This window comes from Phascolarctos cinereus, unplaced genomic scaffold (assembly GCF_003287225.1).
Source record: "Phascolarctos cinereus isolate Bilbo 61053 unplaced genomic scaffold, phaCin_HiC Scaffold_4;HRSCAF=312, whole genome shotgun sequence".
Taxonomy (NCBI): Eukaryota; Metazoa; Chordata; class Mammalia; order Diprotodontia; family Phascolarctidae; genus Phascolarctos; species Phascolarctos cinereus.
Window position 1 is genome coordinate 139951887 of NW_027555847.1, and position 25822 is coordinate 139977708.

The 25822-nt window shown below is 39.6% G+C and overlaps 1 protein-coding gene and 1 pseudogene across 4 annotated transcripts in view; one reads left to right on the top strand and one right to left on the bottom strand.

Moving 5' to 3' along the window:
- Positions 1-25822, bottom strand: part of PRKCB (protein kinase C beta) — a 641836-nt gene that overhangs the window by 74111 nt on the left and 541903 nt on the right. For all 4 annotated transcript variants that reach the window (XM_078152651.1, XM_020995626.2, XM_020995625.2 and 1 more), the window contains one exon: positions 9793-9933. In XM_078152651.1, the coding sequence (XP_078008777.1) occupies positions 9793-9933 (141 nt within the window). The remainder of the gene's footprint in view (positions 1-9792; positions 9934-25822) is intronic.
- Positions 23757-24277, top strand: LOC110214623 (nuclear transport factor 2 pseudogene; annotated as a pseudogene).

Here is a 25822-nt window from a genome sequence, read left to right on the forward strand (position 1 = left end):
CACAGATTGCTCTCCCTTGACTGTTACTGAAAGATTTCCCAAGGCAAACCATTAGGAGAGAATCGATAAAGCTTGCTTCCCATTTCAGGGCCTCAGATTGAAAAGGACATTCATCAGCATGCAAGGACACGTTGCATAGAGTGAGAAGTGTCTTCAGAAAACATTTTAGACAGATCTTAGCCCATCAGATGAAGGATGCCTAGTACATAACCCTCTGGATGAAGGCTGAGGACTTGGAAAACCTGGAATTTGAGGAGAAAGAGAAAAGCCAAAAACAGAAGATAAAAGACAGACACAAGGGGAATTTATGTATGAAAGAGGAATTAGGGAAGCTGGACACAGTCAAGAATAACAATGGTCCTCTTATACCTCTGCCCACTACAATTCTCTACATTGCCATCTTGGTCTGTGATCTGAGTCAAATCACTTTCACTCTTTGGGCTCCAATTTTTTCCTTATGAAATGATGGAGTAGGATTAAATGACCTCTAATGCTCTTGATGGTTCTAACATTCTATGTTCTATTTTCTGAGGCCCTTTCCAGTTTGAACATTTTATGTTCTAAGGTCCTTTCCAGCTTTAACATTTTATGAGCTTCATCTACCATCATCTTTGGATTTAACTACTGAATTGGTGACATTCAATTCAGTCCAGTCCCTGGGGATCCAGAATTCTGCCCCATATTCTACATTGCCTTTCTCCCTCATTAATTCACCAGTGTTTGCTAACATCACACTGACACCACCTTCTTACATTGCAGGATCCTAGAAAGTGGAGACCCCAACTAATTGGTACCACTGAATAACAAATTTGCATCTCCTGCTTCCCTAATCCCAGTAATTAGGGCAATTAGGTGGCATTGTGGATAGAGTGTGGAATTTGGAATTAGGGAGATTTGAGTTTGAATCCTGCTTTGGAAACTTACCAACTAGTTGTGTTAACCCTGGGCTAGTGACATAACCTTGTCATTCCCTTCAAACTTTGCATAGGTCCCCCTTCCTCCAATCCTGCTGAAAATCTTGTCTCATATTTTATGGGAAAAACTGAGGGCATTTGCCAAGAGCTCCCTCTTCTCCCCCTTCCTCATCTCATGTCACTCAGATGCCTTCTGCTACTATCTCCGTCTTCACTGTGTCTCATAGGAAAAGGTAGCCTTACTCCTTACCAACATCTACTCTTTCACCTGCATGAGGGATCCCATTCCATTCAGGCTCCTCCAACAGATTCCCCCTTCTGTCACTCCCACTCTATTACTTATCTTCAATGTCTTCCTATCTATTGACTCTTTCCCTACTGCCTACAAACATACCCATGTCTTCTCCATCCTCAAATAATCCTCACTTGATCTTTCCATCCCAGCTACTTATCATCCTATATCTCTTTTACTCTGTATCCAAACTCCTAGAAAAGACCATCTACAACTGGTGCCTCCATATCCTCCTCTCTCACCTGTTGAGCCCTTACAATCTGGCTTCTGACCTTATTATTTCACTGAACCTGCTTCTCCAAAGTTCCCAATGATCTTGATGGCCAAATCCAGTGGTCTTTTCTCAGTCATTCTTCTTGACCTCTCTGCGGCCTTTGGAACTGTTGATTACTCTCTTCTCCATAGGTTTTTGGGAGATCACTCTCTCCTGGATTTCTTACTTATCTTGCCTTCTCAGTCTCCTTTACTGGATCTTCATGCCCTCTAACTATAGGTGTCCTACAGAGTTCTGTTCTGGGCCCTCTTCTCTTCTCCCTCTATACAGCTTCACTTGGTGATCTCATCAGCTCCCATTAACTACCATTTCTATGTCGATGGTTCTCACATATACCTATCCTTCCCTAACCTGTCTGATGACCTCTGATTTCACATTTCCAATTATCTTTCAGACATTGTGAACTGGATGTACAGTAGACATCTTAAACTCAACCTGTCCAAACCTGAATTCATTCTCTTTCTCCCTAAACTCCCCCCACCAAATTTCCCATTACTATTAAGGACAACACCATCTTCCCAGTCCCCTACACTCAAAACCTAAGTGTCAACCTGACTCCGCACTCTTTCTGTCCCCTACTGATTTCATATTTGCACCATCTCTCAAATATGCCTCCTTCTCTCCTCTAATATTGCCACTACCCTGGTGGTAGGCCCTGATCAGCTCATGTTTAGACTGCTACAGTAGTCTGATGATGGGTTTGCCTGACATAAGTCTCTCCTCACTCAGATCCATATTCCATTCAGCCACCAAAGTAGTTTTCCTGAGGCACAAATCTGACTATGTCGCTCTCCTACTCCATAAACTCCAGCCACTCCCTATCACCTCTCATATCAACTACAAAATTTTCTGTTTAGCATTCAAAGCCTTTCATAATCTACCTTGCCATTTCCAGTCTTTTTTTTATACCTGACCACATACTTTTCAATCCAGTGACACTAGAGTCCTTGCTGTTCCATAAACAAGACATTCCATTTTTCAGGTCCAGGCATTTTCTCTGGCTGACCCCTATGCCTGGAATGCTCTCTCTCCTCAGCTCTCCTACTGCCTTCCCTAGCTTCTTTTAAGTCCCAACTAAAATCCAATCTTCTCCAGGAAGCCTTTCCCAATCCCTCTTAATTCTAATACCCTCCCTCTTTTAATTATGCCCTATTTTTTCCTAATATAACTTGTTCATATGTACTTCTTTGCTTGTTTCCCCCAATGAATCATGAGGGACTGTCTTTTACATCTTTTGTCTCCTCTGTGCTTAGCAAAGTGCCTGCCTGGCATACAGTAAGTGCTTAATAAATGTTTAACTGATTAACTTAATCCCTTTCAGCTTCCATTTAATATCAACTAGTTCACAGGGTAGTTGTGAAGATCAAATGAAATAACACAAGTAATGTGCTTTGCGAACCTTAATATGCTATATAAATGATAACTTTCATCTTCATCATCATCTTTGTTCAGGATTGTGATCTTTGCTATCTCTTCCTGAACTCTTATCCTCATCTAGTTCAATACTACTCTACCCAGTTCTTTTCCTCTTCTTCTCTCCTTTTCCGTTGTACCACCAGTAACCTTGCTACCACACTTAAAACTTCTTTTCATCCTTTACCTCTTACTGTTCACATTCATGGAAACCAGACTCTTTCCAGAAGATTGCTGTTTGTCTTTCATTCTCTAAAAGGACCATGACATCAGGAAGATGATGCCATGACTTGCAAATGAATTGGATTTAAGTGAGGAAGGGCTGCGCAAAGTCACCAGCCTCACTTTCTCCTGCAGAGCCATCTGGGTCCAGTGGCCAGATATAGATCAGGATGCCTGGAGATGACTCCAGATGCAGTGGGAGGCCTTGGCCTTTTTGAACTAAGATCTTTCAGAGTTCTAACTTTGACTGAGGCAACACCCATTCCGTGATTAAGGCTAGTGAGTTCAGAATGTTATCATTCATGCCTGAGCTACCATTTCTTAATTGGTCTCCCTTCTTCTAATCTGTACTTTCTCCAATCCAGCTTCCACTCAGCTGCCAAAATATTCTGAAAGAGCACAGACTGATTGGTGTTGCTATTCTGCTCATTTTGTGGCACCTGTGTTTTGGCACCTTATTGCCACACTCCTTTTAAAAAATCTGAACCTAGGATTTTATGGTATAGTGAACTTCTAGGAGGTAGGGATAGGGAGAGAATTCTCTACTGATGCATATAGGCAACAGCAATGGTTCTGGGATTTATAATCTAAGGGGAATTTCTGGGGGGCACTAAGCAGTTATATAAATTGCCTGAGATTATCCAGTCAATGCATGTCAAGGCAGTACTTGAATCTAGGACTTCCTGACTCCAAGTTCAGTCCTTAATCCACTGCAGCATGCTTTCTCAAACCCTTTAGCCTGGCACTTCAAGGCTTCTCACAATTTGAGTTCTGTCCATCTTTTCAGTCTCAGTTTATACTAGCCTTTTTTAAAAAAAAAAGTCTACATTCTATCCACTCTGGACTCTGAGCTGCTCTCCAAACTTGATAATCAAGTTCTCATGTCTAAGCATTCCCACAAGCCATTCTCCATGCTTGGATGCATGCTAACACTACCTTTGCTTCTCAGAAACCTTTTTTTCTTTGAAGGCTCAACTCAACTCCCACCTCCTTCATGAAGCTTTCTCCTGTTTCCCTTTCCCTCTATACCCTGCCTGAGTTGTTAGTGTACTCTCTTGCTTTAATTTTTTCTGCTTTTTAAGACGTATTTTCTCTTCTGAGTGAGATATAAACACCTTGAGGGGCAAGAGCTGCTTTTTTTTGTCTTTGTATTTCAGAACCTAGTACAGTGCCTGGGTACCCTGCCACCTCTGAAATGCTGTGTTCTGTGTTTAGCTCTAGCATTTTTACATTCTGTGATTCCAAAGAAACTATCATACAATAAGATTCTAATTTAAATTTCTGTCATGTATAGCTTGCTGGTTGTCAAATTTGTTATTCCCTTCTGGGTTCTTCTATCCTGTGGAACTCTGGCATCTTTTGAAGACCAGTTCAGATATCTGTCCAAAGATAGTATCCTTTTTCTGAGTATGGTTCCTATATCCCTCTGGTGTCCATGAAGCTCCGGGTTCCCCCGAGGGGTTTGTTCAACAACACTACAGTTATGCTATATTTCTACACAATTTCAAACAAAGACCTCTGAGGAGCCATTTGCCTCTGGAATGGATAAGACTGAAAACAACCTTTAGAATCCCTTTTTGAAATTATTTTCCTGAGCACACGATAATAGCATGCTTTATTGCTCTTTGAATATTATCCTGTTATTGTTACTTGATTTTTTCTATTACAACACTTGGTTTAGTAGCATCCATGAATCAATAAGTCCTGACAGATGAATTTATTCTTTTTAATATCTTTTATGTAACACAGGCCTTGTGCACATGCTTTACCATAAGCCACTGGAAACTGATGGGGTATACAACAAGTAGATAAGAGGACAGAAGTGGGAAAGGGGAGGCCAGATAGTTCCACCCCAGGGGCAGGTGGGTCTTAATGGGAATTCCAGACTGTGGTGTGTGTGCGCACACTCGTACTTGTGATTTAATTGGTCCTTTGGTGAGGAAACTGTCTACCAAGGCAGAGCTACAAGTACTCTGCAACTTATATTAGGGTTGCCTGAAGTACTAAGTGGTAAAGTGACTTACTCAGGGTCTAACAGCTTGTATGTGTTAACAGCAGGACTTGAAGCCAGGCCTTTGTGACTTTAAGGCTAGCACTCTGAATGATCTCCCTTGTTGCCTATGTGGGAGGGTCTCAGAATCAAATAAATGTCAGAGTTACCCTGCATCTTAGCCCATAGAACATATATTGCCAGAGCTGAAAGTATTCCCATATTTATACTAAGGAAGGAAAAGATCCTATGCTTTGTTAAAGGCAGAGGAGAGTATGGTTGATGTTTACATGGTGCTATCTGGTACATCTCCACTGAAGCCTTCCTCCAATGCCTTGCAGTAGAATGAGGGTGGCCTTGACTTCTCAAAGTTTATGCCTATGGAGTGACAGCTATCATGAGGCTGCCAAGCTAGAAGGGCTCTGAGTATGGGTCCACTGACAAATTAAGAATTTGTGGACCAAGCCGGTTTCATTCAGAGATATTCATCACCAGAACACTAGGTGATGATTTTTTTGGACACAGAAACTCATGAAGACTGTCTACTGAGGCTAAAGAGGCTGTGATTTGAGTAGGTAAGTGATCCAATAAGGTAAGTCCATACTAGGTCTTTGTATACCTAAAAACGAGAGAATTGCACTAGACAATGTCTAAATTCCCTCCCAGATCCAAATCCTATGATATTATGACAAGTGACAGAGGGAAGGGCTACCTCAGACCCTCATCACATCACTTCTTCCTTGAACTACTAGTTTAATATGGTACCCTATTCCCAATCTTTCTATTGTCCAGATGCTATCACAGTAACTTTCATACTAGAAAGCACAGGGTTTGACTAGGTCACTTCCAGAGTCAAAAATCTTAAGAGGCTCCCCATTACCCATAGAGTAAACTATGTATCAATTTATTAGCTTGATATTTAAGACCCTCTAAAATCTGGCCCAAAACTACCCATCCAGCTTTATCTCATACTGCTTGTCTTCATGCACACTATATGCCTCTCAAACTAGACTGCTCTCCAGGTCCCATTCTTGTCCTACCCTCTCCTGCCTCAGTACATTTGCCCATGCCAGCCCCTATGCCCACTTTCCTCCATGTGTCCAGTTATTAAAATTTGTTTTCCTTCAAGGCCCACCTGGAGTGTCATTTTCTTCCACGAAACCTTCCCTGAGGCTTCTGATGGGAAATGATCCTTCCTTTCCCAACTTTCATGCCATTCTGCCTGATGTCTCCAGTGTATACTTAACATCTTTAATCCTGATTTTTGTATGGGAATCATTCATGGGCTTCGACCTCCCTCAAGCCAAGAACCAAAACTCATTTCATCTTTATATCTCCAGTGCCAGCTAGAACATACTAAGAGCTTAGTTAATGCTGGCCTATCAAGTTTGAATCCCACCTCAGACACATACTAGCTGTGTGACTTTGGGCAAGTCACTGTGATTGCCTCAGTTTCCTCATCTGTAAAATGGGTGATTATAGCACCCAACTCATAGGTTATTGTGAAGATTAAATAAGATATTTGTGAAGTGCTTTACAAAACCTAAAGCTATATAAATCCTGGCTATTACATTTGAGTAATAGGCACTACTGCTCCATTCTCAGTCCACTGTCTACTGCAGAATAAGTAACTCATTTGGGCCAACTCCAGTGAGCAAGAGGACAAGAAGGCATTTCTCTTAAGAGCTCCTTCTTTGAGGAGACTTCTTGCTCTAGGTTGCATCAGCCATTCTGAAATTAGAGATAACAACAGCCTTTGCAGCTACCCCAACTTTTAGCACTGAGAGGTGGTTGTGGGGCTGGGTGTCCATTCACATTGCTCAGGAAGCTTGGAATTCTCCTCTCAAATAGAGGTAACTCCCTTTCCCATCTCAGGGCCCAGGATTTCCTAACCAATGAGCCCATTTTCTTTACTCAGGCTTCACGTCAAGCCTTCTCCCAAACAACTCATAAGCTAATTTTAAGTGGATATCTAGGTGAGGAGATACTTTTCCCACTGTTCTCTAGATGGCACTTAAGAGATGACTTGAGGATAAGCCTCAGTGGCACAGTGAGCATCTTGACTGTCCTTCAGGGACATGGCTGTCAGAAGCAGTTATATCAGTGCCTTAGCATACTCCAGATTCACCCAGTTTAAGGGCATAACAAACAACATACCCCAGGCTCAAGACAATGACAATAAATCCTTTTCATGCAGGCACAATGTCATTGGATGATACAGGGGTCTTTAAATTATAGTAAAGGCCTAAATCTCCCCATTCCCATTTTCCACATCCCGTAACCTAAGAGTGGTTTTTACATTTTTAATGAGTCACTAAAAATTACCAAGACCCACTGCCATCTATTTACGTATTAGATGCCCAGACAGGTGAGAATTTATTTGTCCAAAGTCTTGCAGCTAACAAGTACCAGAGCTGGAATTCAAACCCAGGTCTTCTGATTTCAGATCTGGTGCCTTCTGTTACGTTATATTTTTATGTTCTTTATATAGAGACCAATCATTTGGAATGTGGAGAGGCTGGAGAGAAGGGTAAATATCATTTTAATTGACCAGGGTCCTATTTACATGGTTGGTATTTCAAGGATGATGCCAGGGACTTACAAGCTCTGGTGGGTCTTATCAAGCTGGAAAGTTTTAGGGTAGAGGACCAAGGACAGACAGTCTCCTTTGAGGACCAGTTGAGCTACCAAGTTCAGAAACTTGGATTAACTCCAGATGATCAAGCTGCCATCTGGATTGGCATAAGAAACACCCACCCACCCTAAGGAGATTGCAGATCTTTGAAAGTGTTTCACACAATGATAATTGGTCTGAACTAAGCCCTTTTGCATTTATTAGAGTTATTATATCAGTCAATTAATTAACTTCAGCAAGGCATTCAACAAAGTCCCTTATGATATCTTTGTGTACAATGGAGAAATATGGCTTTGATAATAGCATAGTTAGTTGGACCTTGAGGTGACTAAATAATCAGACTCATGAAGTGTTGGTTAACTTGAAGGTGAGACTCCAGTGGAAGGTCTGAGGGCAGGTTTTGTCCAACACTTTTAACAGTGACTTGGGTGAAGTTCTCCCTGGACTCTAAAGCTGGGATTCTATCCTCCTTGGAGTCATGTTGCCCCTATAAGCCTATTCCTTGCTGTCAATCCCAAATCTGCCATTTGTTAACCAACATGACCTTGAACAAAGACACTTAACCTCCTTGGGCCTCAGTTTCTTCATTTGTAAAATTAGGTGGCTGAATAAGATCATGGCTAAAGTAGCTCCCAGCTCTAGATCTATGACTCTTGGCTTTGAAATTGGGAGATACATGAGCAGAGGCAAGTAATTTAATTTCTCTCAGTCCTCATATATAAAAAGGGGAGAATAATATCTATATCACTGAATGAACTAGCCTACCCTTAGATTTCCTAAGTTTCTATCATATATAATTCTATGGTAAGATTTAAATTCCACATGCTAAGATTTCTACACAATCACAAACTCTTTCTACACAACATTTCTACACAATAAAACTACTAATTAAGTCATAGAACCTCATTTAAACTAAAAATATTAGGTGAAGTCAAGAGACTTGGGTTCTAATGCCAATTTTGCCTCTGACTAGCTATACTACTTTGGGCAGGTCCTACGCAGACTTCAGCTGCCTTTTTATAGTGTACCAGATGAGCTCTAAAGTCCTTTCCTTCTGATTCTGAAACTCCATGACCTGTGGCTTCTAAGAACTAACCTTCCTAAATGAAGTATGAACAAAACCTTAATTAATCAGAGAGCTAATTGTTCTTTCCTGTTGGGTCCTTAGCTATGACAAACCCTCTCAGGCATAAGTGGAAAAATTTGCAAGTATGAAAGAACACACCCATATGTACACGTACACACACACACACACACACACACACACACACACACACCCCTTAGAGAACTGTGTAACTTAAATTCTTAAATTATAGAAGAAAAACTGCCAAGGCTAGTCCCATAGTTAAGACCCTCAAGGGGGCTGGCTAACATTCATAAACTATTCCAACTCTGATTTGTCCTGTGTTTCACCTTGGGCAGAAGCAGATCAGAGAATTACCGTGAATTACTGACTCAGACAGCATGTGAGTTTCTGAATTAAATTTAAATATGGTTGAGATAAACAATGTGACCTTTTCAACACCAGTATGAAGAGAAAGTGGCATAATCAAACCAATGGAAAGAATCCAGGTGAAATTAGATTCTTCATCACAACCCATAAGGAGAGCTGGACTATTTGGCTTGATGAAGAACCAACCATTCTCCAAAAGTTTTCACCTAAGATACTCATTATAATTACAACCATAAAATCAAAACTCAATAGTCCTAATACATTTCCTATAACTACAAAGGGCAGATGGTCTATGTATGGAGTTAGAGTTCTAAATCTGTTGGTATGTGTATATTTTGCAAGCATCCATATGTTTTGGTGTATAGGCTTGTGTAGATGCACGAGAAAGTGCATAAATACATACAGCATGTCTGTATCTCATACAGTGCTAAGAGCACACATACTCTAAGAAAAGAGAAAAAGAGAGTATGTCAGAGGAAAAGAGGAATAGAGAAAAAAAGAGAGGTGGAATGGAGAACAGAGGAAGAGAAGTAAGAGAAAAGTGAAGAGGGGAGAAAGAGAGAGGGAGAGGGAGAAAAAAATTGAAACAGTTGACTTACAGCTTTTGGCTTGTATGGGGGCTGAATCTCCTTGCGTTCAAGTTTCTCCCAGTCAATATACCGGAAAAATGCATGTTCCTTAATATCTCGTTCACCTTCAGGCCCACATCCCAGACGTTTCCCGGGGTGCTTGGTCATTAGCTTAAAAAGAAAGAGAAACATTTCATTCAACTGGTTTCAGAAATAGACATGATATGCTGAAACACTATTTCCCAGTTGAATTAAAGGAAAACAATTAAAGACTATAAAAGGTTTGCCTTCTCCCCATCCATCCTTCATCCCGCTGGTCTTGCCAGCATCTACCTGTCTCTCAGCAGCACCAATGACTAATGCAACTTTATCTCACAGAGAAGTCTCTCAAACAAAACCAAGCTGAAGCCTAATCAAATGTAAGCTCCTAGGGGGCAGGAATTGTTTTTCATTTTGTGTTACCAGTGCTCAGCAGGGTGACTTGGACATTTTAATTTTGGAAAAGATCTCTGGCTTCCTTGGTGGAGAGAATTCCTGATATGAAAGCTTCTTCTACGAATTCAGATCTGTACCTGCCTTCGAACTTAAGAGTATTAGACAGTTTCCCAGGCCACTGAGAAGGTAAGTGACTTACCCAGGGCCACACAGCCAGTATGGGTCAGAGAGGGAACTTGACCCCAGCCAGGTCTTTCTAATTGCAAGGCAAACTATATACCAAGCCACACTGCTATGCTGCCAAGTGCCTTGGACATAGAAGGCACTTAATAAATGTTGGGTTGGTTTGGTTTTCAACTTTTGGACTACTAAAACACAGTAATTTCTTCTAGGAACAAATTTTGTGAACTTATAGGTGTAATCCATGAGGATGGCTTTAAATCCTTCAAATTACATATTTGCAAAACCCATTGTGAGAGGCTGGTCAAGTCTACTACATAATAAAATAATTGTAGAATGTCAGAGTTGGAAGTTGTCTTAGACATCATCATCTATGAAAAACGGGGGAAGGGGAACCACTAGATCTGCTTCCCCTCTGCCATTTTTCATAGATGATGAATTCTAAGGTACCTTCCAATTCCAATACCTTACCCATTTTTCATATGGGGAAGGGGAGCAGACTGAGTGTCTCCCTCTCCCCTATTTTTCATATGAGGAAATTGGGGTCCAGAAAAAGGAAGTGACTCAGTCAGGGTAAGTAGAGAATCAAACTTGGTATCCTATGTCCCAGTCTGGGGCTCTCTCCACTACATGAGACTGCTTCCCTTAAGAAACTGCCAAAATATTAGAACAAACATTGGTCACCAGTAATTACCTTTTAAAGCTCATTAAATAGTCAAAACACACATAGCTCTTTTTTCCCCCTGGATCACACACCAGGCTCAATTCCACTGATATTTCTCTGGTTTGCTGTTTAAATTACTTAGTTATCAACCTGACATCTTTGTATCTTTGAGCTAGTGCAAAAAACCAAGATGAATAGCAGCTCTGAGACACAAACAAAATAGCCTTCCTTTTTTAAACCAGTATAAAATGGTGTGAACATTTATTTGATCTCAAGTCTTCAATATATTTGGGGGCAGTTGTGAGAGGCAGCTGGTGTAGTAAAAGGAGCATTAGGCAGTGAATGAGGAAACCTAGGCTTCAATGTCCTCCTCACTACTCACTTTTTACAAGAATGACCTTTATAGAGCAAGTCAATTTACCTTTCTGGGTCTCAGTATCTTCATCTGAAAAATGGGACTGATGCATTACCTACTTCACAGGGTTGTTATGAAGAATGCTCTTAGTAAATCATTAAGCACTATATAAATATTGTTATATGTAATAATATATTATATTTAATGTGAGCTGTCAGTCTTATTGTAACAGTGAGTGTGGGACTGTGGAAAAAAATGGTGGTGAGCCAGAAGACATTCAAAGGGGATAGAAAAACCTAATGAGGAAATAGAAAATATTAAATAGCAGGCATTTATTAAGTACCTACTATATACAAAGCACTGAGCTAGATGCTGAAGACATGCAAGCTTTATATAAGGCAAGGTCATTGTCCTCATTTAGTTTAAAGTCTAGTAGACAGAAAGGAAACCTACACAAATAATTATAATACAAAATAATCCAACATTCCCATACAATTCAACAAACATTTTTGGGGTGCTTAGTATATGTGAAGCACTGGGAATACAAAGAAAGAAATGAAAGAGACCCTGCCCTTGAGAGTTTAGGAGAGATAAAGGACAGGTAGGTAAACAAAGACTGTACAAAGAAAATGTAGGTGGGAGAGAGAGCAATGGAGGGATTGAGAAGGTAGCATCTGTGCAGAGTCTTGGGGAAAAAATGATGCTCACTGGTGAAGGTGAGGAGGGAGGTCATTTCTGGCACAGGGAGCAGCTTCTGCAGATTCAACAAGGTTGGAGATAAGAGTATCTAGATCAGGTAACATCTTGACTGCAATATAAATGTAAATTTGGTAAATGGGCGTATAGGGAGATAGTAAGTAGGAGCCAGATTGTGAAGGGTCTCAAATGTCAGTCTAAGGAGTGTGCATGTTATTCTATAGGCATGGTAAGTGAGTAAAAGAGGGATAAATGAGTCTCAGGGGAGATGATATGATGATGATGATGATGATGATGATGATGATGATGATGATGACTACTATGAAGAGGACTGTGGTGGTGATAAGGATGATGATGAGATGAGGACTCTCTGTCTCAATCGTACTGGAAGTGCAGTGGCCATTCATGGGCTGGATCCCAATGTTGATTGGTACAGAAGCTTTGCGCAGCTCTATTACTGACTTGGGCATTTTGCCCCTCCATAGGGCAACCTGGTGGCTTTGGGCTGCCAGGGCTTCACCATACTGCTGCTAGACTTAATGTGGAATCCGATTGACTTCAACTCTACTACATCTCAGAATTCCCAAATTCATGTATTCCATGAGTCTCAATCTCCCTGGTAGCAGGACTACAGGCAAATACCACCACATTTGGCTGGAATGGTCATTTTTGAAAGGTGGAGTCAGAGAAGTCTTTTCTGGAAGAGATGGCTTTTGAGTTGTGGTGTGTGAAGTGCATAGGAGTTCAATAGGTGGAAGTGAATTTCAGGCATAAGGAACAACATGAACTGAGATTCAGAGGTAGAAAAATAGAATGGGTTGCCAGGAACCCAGGTAGTGGGTTCCCCCTCATTGAAGGTCTTTAAGCAAAGGCTGGACAAACTACTCATTGAGTATACTGTAAGAGGCATTTTTTTCCAGCTATAATTTAGACCGACCTCTTCCATCTCTGAAATTGTGTGTGTGTGTGTGTGTGTGTGTTGTAAAGTTATGTTCCTACAGGAAACAGAAAGTAATCTAGTGTGGGTGGAATGGAGAATGTGAAAAAGAGAATAGCATTGGATCATGCAATCATGACTATGATAGTTTCCTAGTTACAAAGTAGAATTCAATAAATAGTCTATCAGACACAATATTAGAATTACATATTCATGGGAGGCATCATGGCGGAATGGATAGACAGCCAAGAAGACCTGGGTTCAGGGCCCATCTCTGGCCTCATGAACCCTAGGCAAGTCATAATCACTCGGTGCCCCAGACAAATCTTTAATACTGTAAATTGAAGAGAAAGTATTAATCTGCAGTAATAGAAGGAGCTTCCTCACCTGTTTTCTATGTCAATGAAATCACAGGTTTGGTTCCTAGCTCTGTCCATATATATGTTAAAAGTATTCATATGTGTTGAGAGATATACCTTTCTCTCTCTCTCTCTCTCTCTCTCTCTCTCTCTCTCTCTCTCTCTCTGTCTCTCTCTCTCTCTCTCTCTCTCTCTCTGTAGATAGATAGCTAAATAAATAGATATTACATAGATGCTATGAAAGAACTACTCTTTTCCTGTGTTGACTTTTGAATGTAGAGGAGGTAGATTCATAAATATACTATTACAAATAGATCTGTAAGTAGAGTTGTGACCAGGCCTCTGCAATCTGACCTCTCTAGGTTGGTCTCCAAGGTCTCCATTCTTCCCACTCAAGTACTAACCCATCCACTAACCAGGGATTTCTGCCCTTCTGGGGTGAAATAAGCCTCCCTAAGGCTGAACTAAGTGGCAAAAATATCTGGGAAGACACATTCACACAGGTGTCCTCCACCTCCAGGGACATGCTGACATCCCACATCTCCAAAGTGCTCCTCATTATGACTTGAATCAATCTGAGTTAGGTTAAGTTTCATATTTTCACATTTCCTCATTGCAATTAAGTAGCAAGACCTTGACCCAGAAATTCCAAGGGAAGTGATTGGATCAGCTGATCACTAGTGTCAGAGCTGCCTCTGTCATTGCCTTGTATATCCTGGTTGTCAACTGCTTTCTTGAGGAGGAATCAATTGATCAACATTCATTTATTAAGCACCTATTATATGTCAGGCACTAAGAATACAAAGACAAAAAAGGAAACAGTTCCTGCTTTTAGGGAGGTTACAATCGACTGGGGAAGACAACATAGTTACCTATAAGTATAAACAGAAAAAATACTAACTAAAAAAAAAAAGATAAAGTGGTCTAGGGAGGAAGGGAACTAGCAGTTGGAGGGATGGGCTTCCAGTAGATCAGAAGGGCTTCCAGTACCAGATGATGCTTCATCAGAGTCTTGAAGAAAGTAAAGGATTCTACAGGGCAGAGATGAGGAGGCAGTTCTTTCTGAGAATGGGGAATGACAAAGGCATGAAGACAGGAGATGGAGGGCCATATGCAAGGAACAGAAAACTGGCCAATTTGGCTTGACAGTAGAGTATGGAAAGGAAAGCAACACACCACAGAGCTGGAACTTGGATAAGGGTCAGACTGCGAAGGACTTTACAAGTCCAATCAAGTTAATATTTTGTTTTAAAGGTAGTAACGAGGTACTGAAGTTTACTGAGTAGGGCAATGACATGGTCAGACCTTTATTTAATGAAAATCACTTTTGTATCTGTGTGGAGAACGACTTGGAGGGAGGAAAGACTTGGGGCAGCAAGACCACTTAGGTAGTCAAAGCAATAATCTAGGCAAGAGGTGATGTGAGAGCTTAAATTAAGGTGATTGCCATGGGAGTAGTTAGAATGGGGCAGATAAAAGAAATCAAAATGGTAAGTGTTGGCAATTAACTGGATATGTAGGATGTGGGAGAATGAGAAATGGAGGATAATGACAAAGTTGCAGACCTGGGAGATGGGTAGAATGCTTGGTGCCCACAACAGAAATAGAGAAGTTTGGAAAATGAGTTTTGGGATAAGAAAATGAATCATTTGGGGTGAATTTGAGGTTTCTCAGGATGTACAATTTAGAATGTCCAGTAGGCAGTTGGTGATTAAGAACTGAAGCTCAAGGAAAAGGCCAGAGCTATATATAAAAATCTGTGAATCATATACATAGAGACGATGATTAAAGGAAGTAGGGATCCTCATTGCACTTGACATGGTTACCACTACACCTGCATATTTACTCTCGTCTCACTATACTTCACTATACTCCCTCACTGGAAAAGCTCACACATCTGCCTGTGACTGAATGGGTGGCATATCCTTTGCCAATAATACGTGGCATTGTTTATTTTCCTTTTGATTCCTGCTAAACAGAAATACTGCTTACAACAGATATGTACAGAATCTCTGGAAGAGAGATTGCCAGAACTGTCATGAAAACTGATAAATGGTACTACCATCATTTTGTTAAGTAGAAATAGTATACTTATAAAAATGGTTGATGACATGCTTTCATCTACTACCAAGGGTTCAATTATCAACTCTATGTAGATGACATACATGAGTCCTATTCTGCTTTAAAAATCTCTAGTCCTGCATCAACAACTGCCTTCTGGACATTTCCACCTTGATGTCCTTATTAGCTCCTCAAATTCAACATTTCCAAATCAGAACTCATGATTTCCCCTTTAAACCTTCTCCTTCTCCAAATTTTCTTGTTTATATTGAGGACAATGCCATCCTCCCAACTGCCATGTTTACAATCTTATAATCATCTTAGACCATGGGTTCTTAACCTGAAGTCTATGGTAGATTTCAGGGGTGAATTAACTTGGATGAGGAAAAATTACATCTTTATTTCAATAAGATTGCTTTCCTTTGTAATTCTATAAATCTTATTTCATGCATTTAAAAACATTCTGAGGAGTCCATAGGCTTCACTAGACTGCCAAAGGGAAACATGAAGCAAAAACGGTTAAGAATCTCTGGATTAAATGCTTTTCTCTCCCTCTCATTCTCTTTCTCTTCCCCTATCATTGACCAAAACCTATCAATATTTACTCCACCACATCTCTTATCCATCCTTTTCTCTACACTCACACAGCCATCAGTACTACTTCTTGCCTGAAATATTTTAATTGGTTTCCTTACTTCTAGTCTCTCTCAATCCATTGATACAGCTGCAAAAAGAAACTTCCTAAGCTGTAAATGTCACTCATCTACTTTAATACCTTCAGTGGCTCCCTAGGATAAGCGCCTTAGCCTGGAATTTAAGGCCCTCAAAATCTACTTCCAACCACTGTTTCCAGCCTTATTTCACATTACTCCCTTTCCCACACTCTCTGTTCCAGGCAAATTGGATTACTAGCTGTTCTCTGAACCTGACATTTCATTTCTGCCCTCTGTAAATTTTCCTAGGCCATAAATCTATGCCTGGAATGTGCTCCCTTCTAAACTTTGCCTTTCCCAGTTCTTATCCTTATCTTCCTTACTGGTTCAGCTCAGGTATCACTTACTGTGCAAAGCCTTCCCTGATAACCTGGTTGTTGATTCTCTTTACAAATGACTTTGTCTTTACTTATATGTGTTATGTGGTATCAGTCCAATGGAATGTAACCTTCAGGATGGCATGAATTGTGTTACTTTTTGTCTGTTTAATACATAACGAGTTTTTGATAAATATTTGTCAAATAATTCAAATGAAAAAGATAACTTGCGTGTTGGACGAGAGAATTCAGGTTAAAGAAAGCAATCTAAAGAACTACAATGATGGATCATATCTAATGGGATGAAATTAATAGGGATAATTGTAAAGTCCTACAGCTAGGTTCAAAAAATCTATTACTGGCTCTTTTTGTGGTAGCCAAGAATTGGAAGTTGAGGGAATGCCCATCAACTTGGGAAACGGCTGAATAAGTTGTGGTGTATAAATGTAATGGAATACTATTGTTCCATAAGAAATGGTGAAACAGCAGACTTCAAGAAAACCTGGAAAGACTTACATGAACTGATGCTGAATGAAGTGAGCAGAACCAGGAGAACATTGTACACATTAACAGCAACATTGGGCAATGATCAACTATGATAGAATTAGCTCTTCCTAGCAATACAATGATCCAAGAAAATTCCAAAAGACTTGTGATGGAAAATTCTATCCACAACCAGAGAAAGAACTGATGGAATCTGAATGCAGATCAAAGTATATTATTTTCACTTTCTTTGTTTTTTTTTGTTTTTTGTTCCTTTTGTTCTGTTTTTTTTTTTCACAACATAACTAATGTGGAAATATGTTTAACATGACTACACATGTATAACCTATATCAGATTTCTTGCTGTCTTGGGGATGGAGAGGGAAGGGAAGGAGGGAGAAAAATTTGGAATTCAAAAATCTTATAAAAAACAAATGTTGAAAACTATATTTACATGTAATTAGAAAACATAAAATGTTATTTACATAAAAAGAATTACTGCTGTGTAGAAATTCCAGTGGAGTAAGGACTTGGCAGGACAAACTGTCAATAAGTGACATGCTATTCTTTTAGCTTCCTTTAGATTTCCTTGACTTTCCCAATACCTTTGGCTTATTTCCTTAGCATTCAACATGTGAAATGCCTGACCCTGAGGTATAGCTCGCTTGACATTTTTTTTCTTGGAAAATACTTTTTTTAGCCAATTAATTAACACATATGAACTAGGAGGCTGGTCAAGTGTAGCTACACTCCTTGGTTAAATGCTGTGTAAACTGACTACCACTAGGTATCATGGCAGCAGACTTGGATCACTCATTAAGTATAAGAAATTAACAACATGGATTTCCATTCAACATTGAAAACACTTAGATGTTCCTTGCTTGTCTTAACATTTTTTTATGGACCTGCTTTTTGCTCTTCTTTGCTTATTCCAATGTTCCAAATAGAGCCAATGCAGGCTGAGTCCAGCTCCTATTACTGTCAAATTGTGCTAATTCTTTGACCACCATCTTCCTCAAACCATAATGAAGACATCTCAAGAGCCTTGGAAATAACAATGCTTCCAACTTAGTGGCAAATAGTTCAACATCAGACATTGATATGCTTTTATCCATAGAAATGCTATTAAAGAAAGAGTATCACTATTTTCTTTGCCGCTATACCCTAAGAACCATGAGACCTTTCTCTGTGACTTGTAGTTGAAACTTTCTCGATTTGTTGTCTCCTATTAGAATGTGAGCCCCTTCCTTGATAGCAGCTTCCCTATTTGTAACCCCAGTATTTAGCACAGTGCTTTGCACAAAGTAAGCCCCATCTTTGCTACATTCTGTCTTGCAGTTCTCTGCCCTTCCTTGTACTGCAAACTGGAATTCTGAACCTCACTCAAAACACATTATGTGAGGAGTCTGGCTGGAGAAGGGCTAAAAGGGTAGTGATACACAATGAAACTATAGGAAAACTCTCAAATGATCTAACTTCAAGAAAGATTCAGGATCAACTAATAAATTGGGGCCTGTTCCAATTTGAGATAAAACCAAAATTAGATTAAAAAGTAAATGAGGTTAGTGAGCAACATCAGCCTATATACTGTGCTTATATTCCTTTAAATTTTGCTCTAAGCTTTTTATCAATTATTTTAATACAATATTATTCTAATTGTTCAGCCGTTTTTTAGCGGTTTCTTACTATCTGTGACCACATTTGGGGTTTTCTTGGCAGAGACACCAGAGTGATTTGCCATTTCCTTCTCCAGTTCATTTTACAGAGGAGGAAACTGAGGTAAAGTTAAGCTAGCAAGTGTCTGAGGCCAGATTTTAACTCAAGAAGATGAGTTTTCTTGACTCCAGGCCCAGTACTCTATCCACCGCATCGCCTAGCTGCTCTATTATTTGAATACTAATTAATTTAACAAAAGGGCAGCTGAGGCCAATGGATGGAATGCCAGGTCAGGAGTCAGGAAGGTTCATCTTTCTGAGTTCAAATCTGGCCTCAGACACTTACTAGCTGTGTGACCCTGGGCAAATCACTTAACCTGTCTGCCTCAGTTTCCTCCTCTATAAAATGAACCAGAGAAGGAAATAGCAAACCATTCTACTACTTTTGCCAAGAAAACCTCAAAGGGGTGAAGCAAGGATGCCCATTATCACGACTGATACTCAGTATAGTACTAGAAATGTTCCTATAGCAATAAGAGAATAAAAAGAAATGGAAGGAATTAGAACAAGCAATGAGGAATAAACATATCACTCTCTGCAGATATTACGATGGTATACTTAAAGAACCATAGAGAATCAACCAAAAAAACTACTTGAAATAATTTCACAACTTTAGCAAAGTTGCAGGATGTAAGATAAACCCACATAAATCATCAGCATTTCTTTATATGACCAAGAAAGCCCAGAAGCAAGAGATAGAAAAAGAAATTCTATTTAAGATAATTGTAAACAATATAAAACACTTGGGAGTCTATCTGCCAAGACAAACCCAGGAACTATATGAACATAATTACAGAATACTTCACACAAATACAGTCAGTTCTAAACAATTGGAAAAATATCAATTGCTCACGGGTAGGCCAAAGCAATATAATAAAAATGGCAATCTGCCTAAACTAATTTACTTGTTCAGTGCCACACCAATCAAACTACCAAAAAATTATGCAATAGAGATAGAAAAAATAACAACAAAATTCATCTGGAAGAACAAAAGGTCAAGAATACCAAGAGAATAAATGAAAAAACAACAACAAACCAAAGGAAGGTGGCCTAGCAATACCAGATCTCAAGCTATATTATAAAGTAGTAGTCATCAAAACTATCTGGTACTGGCTAAGAAATAGAGTAGTGGATTGGTGGATTGGATTAGGTACACAAGACACAGTAGTCAATGACCTAGTGTTTGATAAACCAAAGATCCTAGCCTTTGAGATAAGAACTCACTATCTGACAAAAACTGCTGGGAAAATTGGAAAACAATAGGACACAAAGTAGGTACAGACCAAAATCTCACACCGTATCCCAAGATAAGGTCAAAATGCATGCATGATTTAGACATAAAGGGTGATACCATAAGCAAATTAGAAGAGCAAATAATGGTCTACCTGTCAGATCTATGAGGACGGGAAAAATTCATGACTAAACAAGTGACAGATAGTATTATAAAATATAAAATATATAATTTTGATTATATTAAATTAAAAAGGTTTTGTACAAACAAAATCAATGCAACCAAGGTTAGAAGGAAAGCAGAAAGCTGGGAAACAGTCTTTACAGCAACTATCTCTGATAAAGGCCTCATTGCTCAAATATATAGAGAAATGAGTCAAATTTATAAGAATATAAGACATTCCCCACTGAAAAATGGTGAAAGGATATGAACAGGCAGTTTTCAGATGAAGAAATCAAAGCTATCTATAGACATATAAGAAAGTGCTCTAAATCACTTCTGATTAGAGAAATACATATTAAAACAACTCTGAGGTACCACCTCACACCTTTCAGATTAGCTAATTTGACAAAAAAGGAAAATGATGAATGTTGGAGAGGATGTGGGAAAATTGGGACACTGATGCACTGTTGGTGGAGTTGTAAACTTATCAGCTATGAATGACTGAGCTCTTCTCAGCAATACAATGATCAAAGACAAGTACAAAGGACTCAAAAGTAAAAATGCTATCTACATCCACATAAAGAACTGATGGGACTCTCAATGCAGATTGAAACATATTTTTTCATTTACTTTTATCTTTTTTGTTTTTTTTCTTCTGATCTGTTTTTTCTTTCACAACTGTGACTAATGAGGAAATATGTTTTACATGATAGCACACGTATATCTTATATCAAATTGTCTACCATTTTCAGAAGAGGGAAGGGAAGGAGGGAGAAAAATTTGAAACTCAAAATCTTGTAAAAATGAATGCTAAAAATTTGTCTTGACATGTAATTGGTGGAAAAATACTATTAAAAGAAAGAGAAAACCCCAAAAGAGGTCATGAGAAGTCAGACACAACTGAAAAACAAGTGAATAACAACATTTTTATAAAAAGTCCTGTTGTTAAAGAAAAAGCACAATTCAATGGGAAATAATAATAACCTTTGATTCTGTTAACACTTATGGAACCCCTAGATGTTTGGAAACTAGCAGTCAGCACGTGGTAGGGAAGGAACACTGGACCGGAATCAGGAAAGTTGGATTTCAGGAATCAAGAGTCCTACCATCAACCAGATGTGTGACCCTGGACAAGTTACTTTATCTTCTATATATAAAATGATGAAGGTCGACTAGTTAACCTTTAAAAGCCTTTTCAAGCTCTAAAATTCTGTCTCCTCTGACCACTAAGCCATAGTCAATATATCACTGACCATATAGTGGCAGCTTACTCAATTAACAGGTATAATACCCAAGAGGAAAAAAAATAAAGACAGCCTTGCAAAACCAGACGCGTAAAGCCACTGCAAATATTACATTGACTCTCTTGGAGAGATTATTTTCCTTTTACATTCTGGGAGTAGAAACACTGGTTTTTGCAGGAATTAAATTCATGAGGACTAGGGTTGCTGTGCCCTTCAGAACCTCATAGAAGCAGCTGAAAGGGCGGAGTGGGGCACCGAAATCTGTGGGTGGGAAGAATAGCACACAGAAAGGAGGAGAGCAGAGCAATGTTAGTTTAAAAAATGTATATGGTATAGAAAGGAAGGATTTTTAGTAGCAAATGTTTCATAGGCTTGTAAATATTTGTTCCAGGCTAAAGAGTGGGAAATACTGGTGAAGACAGAGACTAAATTATAAACTCCTTGACGGTAGGGAAATTTTTTTTGGACACTCTTCCTCACAGCTTAACATAGGCCTTTTGAGTACAGTTAGCAATTAGTAAATATTTGTTTACTGTAGCGCATTGTTTTTTCATGGATTGCATGAAATAGGGATAAGGGAGACAGCCAGTATGAGCTACGGTGACCATATAATGTTAAAGGATCCAGAGCCCCAGCACCTCTTCTAGAAAAGTTACAGGAAGACATGAACAACAGTCACCCAGGGCACAGAGGCACTGCTGGGTTGTGTTGAAGTGAGTATCTATGGCTGGAGTGGAGGGGAGTGGAGGGGAAGAGAGGGGGTGGGTGGTAAGGCATTATATTGTATTGTATCATTATATCATACTGTGTTGTGTTTTATCATATTGTATCTTCTTGTATTTTGTTGCATTAGATTATATAGTATTTCCTTAAAGTTTCCCCTTTTCAAAGCCTATGAGGAGAGGAATCCTTGAGAACTGGAAATTGAATTTGGGATTGTTTGGCTGTCTTTTGAGAAAGGAGACTGAACCTTTTACCAGCAAATGGCCCGTTTTAGTGTTCTTCAGGGACAAGTAGAAGATCCCACATAGAGCCAAGAGGAGGAGAGGAAGGGGGAAAGAGATAGAGACAAGGATGGAGAGAGGAGTAAGGGGAGGGAAAGAGGAGAGTAGGGGGGCACAAAAGGAGAAAGGTGGAAACACCAAAGTTAAATGTCAAGAAGAGAAGATTATTTTGAAAAAGATCATCCTATGCCTCTGACATGACTTTCTAAGAACTTTTTCTTTCATGTGTTCCCTGAATTCTCTTTTATAAGCTTATTCTAGTGGATAAGAAGGAATAGAAGAAGATTTTCTTACTGGGTCTGGGGACCTGGAAATTTCAGAAAAGAAGACTTGAGAGGGAGTGACTTCAGAGATCACTTAAAGAGAGCACCTTTATGAACAGGTTCAAGAGCTGTGCCCTTGCTGCTTCAACATGTATTTGCTTTGCAAGGTCTATGACAATCCTATGCACAGCCAACACTAAATGATTGTGGATGACTTCATTTGTGGAAGATGCTAATGAGAATGTTCATGGGAGCAGTTATGATGTACTCCTTATTAAGACAAATTAACCTTGCCATGGACCCATAGGAAGAATAAATCATTGCAGGCAGAATAGCTTACTCATTTCTAAATTTTGGTAGTCATTAATTTAGCAGGTGTAACTCAAGGAAAGTCAACCAAGGATTTGGCAGGTGATTTGCAGGATACCCAGGGAGATGCACTGAAGAATGCACTGAAGTAGCATGTAGATATTGGGGAGAAGATGGTTAAAGGTGGGGCCAAAGAACACATATGATATCCTGCCCAAGGGCTTATATATGCATGTAGGTGATGAGGTAAATACCCAGGCAGGGAAAGACTATACCTACCTAGAGCAGAGAATGCAGGGTCTGAGTTGGGAAGAGAGTATGAATAATAGTGATGATGATGATGATGATGATGATGATGATAGCTACCATTTATATATCACTTAAAGTTTTGCAAAGCATTCAACATTTATTATCTTATTTGATCCTTATATTGTCTGGATGAGGTAGCTGGTATTATTAACTCCATTTTACAGATGAGGAAACTGAGACCGAAAGAGGTTAAGTGACTTGCCAAGGTTCATAATCTAGCAAATATCTAAGACAGTATTTACTCCCGGCTTCCTGATGCCAAGACCAGCATTCTATCCACTGGGCCACCTAACTGTCTTGGTAGAAACCAAAAAGCCAGACCAGGTACATAAGTATTAGGATTATCTACAAAACAGTGAAACATAAAGGGATTATTGTGAAGTCTTAAGGCTCTTGGGAAAAAACAAAACAAAACAAAACAAAACACTTGCTAGAAGAGACTTTTAGACCAAGAAGCCCATATGAGATCAAGAAATAAAACTGCAGGGGGCGGGGGGACAGTTGGTCCGGGACTGCGCTCGGTTGCCGCCACCACTGCCACTGCCAGCGTGCCAGCCAGTCGGTTTCTGCTCTAGGTGAGAATCCGGAATGGGAGACAAGCCGACTTGGGAGCAGATTGGATCCAGCTTTGTACAACATTACTACCAGTTATTTAATAATGACAGAACCCAATTAGGAGCAATATATATTGATGTATCTTGCCTTACATGGGAAGGGCAGCAGTTCCAAGACAAAGCAGCCATCGTGGAGAAATTGTCTAGCCTTGCATTTCAGAAAATCCAACACAGCATCACAGCTCAGGACCACCAGCCCGCCCCTGACAGCTGTATACCCAGTATGGTGATGGGATAGCTAAAGGCGGATGAAGACCCCATCACGGGATTCCACCAGATATTTCTACTAAAGAACATCAACAATGCTTGGGCGTGCACCAACAACATGTTCAGGCTAGCGCTGCACAACTTCAGCTGAGCCTCCTCTTCCCAAGGCACCCACGCTGTTTCCTTCTCTCTGCTCTTCCTGATATTATTCACACTTCCTCTCCCCAGCCCCCTGAGAACACTCCAAATATCATACACAAGCCTGCAAGGCCGTGGTGGGTGGACACCGCGGTGGGCAGTGGCATCACTGTTTGAGTGTCTTGTGCATGATGTTTGGACGTTAGACTAGCTGCATCTGACAGGAGAAGTTTGTGTTGTACCAGTGCATGCCTTAGAAAGACTAAGTAATGCAAAAAGTTGTCCTTTTTTTTTTTAATGTACTGACAAGTTGCTCTAGTAACCCAAAGAAACGAAGGAGACAGCAGCAGCTGCGTGTGCAGCCCCGACCGTGATTTGTTCAGATGTTCAATGCCTCATTATATAATAAAACCATGAAAATTTTCTTAAGCAAAAAAAAAAAGAAAAAAGAAATCTGCAGGGAGGTAAAGGGAGTCAGCTGTTGAATCAACCTGTCTTCCTCAAATCCTGCTTTTTGTTTTTTCCTTTAATGACACTTATTGAGTGTCCATTCTCTATCCCTGTGCTGATGTGGTCAGGCAGAGGTTCCCAAACTTATTTGGCCTACCACTCCCTTTAAAAAAAAAATTACTCGGCACTCCCATGGAAATCTACTTTCTTTCTTTAACCCTTTAATTTTTAAAAATTTACATCATTTTAAAAAATATAATTTTTAAATGATACAACTTAAATTTAATAATTTATTGTAAATTTGTGGAGTTTTTTCTTCATTGAAATTTTGGTGATACAATATTGTATAGTATTGTACTGTAAACAAATCATTACACACACATATTCCTGCCAACAAATGCTGGACTTCCCAACAATGCACCACATGCTTGCCTGCCAATGCTTGTTAAGACCTTTTTGGGTGGACATGACCAGGGACTGGTTATAACTTGCATTTTATGTATTTATTTGGAAAATAACATAATCACTATGACTTTAACTCTGTTATATAACAGATGAAATGTGTATGAACAGTTTTTTAAAATGTTCTTATCTTCTTTTGTTATGCTTGCAGTGCCCCCTTATTTTTATTCGATGCCCACAATTGGATCCAAGGCTACTACTGCCCCCCTCGATCATTCCAGAGCCCCCCAGGGGGATGATATCACCTGCTTTGGAAACCTATATGTCAAGAATGCAGTCTTCCATGCATCTTGCTGACTCAATAGGGCCTTGAAAGCCCTGGGACTAGACATATGGGATGAGATCTTAGCTGAACAGGAGATGGCTCAGATAGGAAAGGAGAAAGATTCTGAGATTAAACAGAAAACAAAATTCCAAGTACTAAATACTGCATATATTTTCTGATTCATTTTCAAATACACTTTCCCTACAAGGTAGATACTGAGAACATTCCCTTATTCTAAACCTTTCCTAGCAGATTTCTTCACTTTTGCTTATTACTACATTCTAGTTAACTCTTGCCTCAACCTTCCTGGAATACTCTTCATCAGTGTATAATCTTACTCCCTCCATTGACATAGACCACAACTTAACAGATGGTCTTCATGAGTTATGTTTTTCTGGTCAAAAATAGTCATCATCCAGTAGCCATCCTTAGTCACACAACTGATCAAGTCTTTAGTTGATGGAAACAAAATCCATCATGGGGTTTG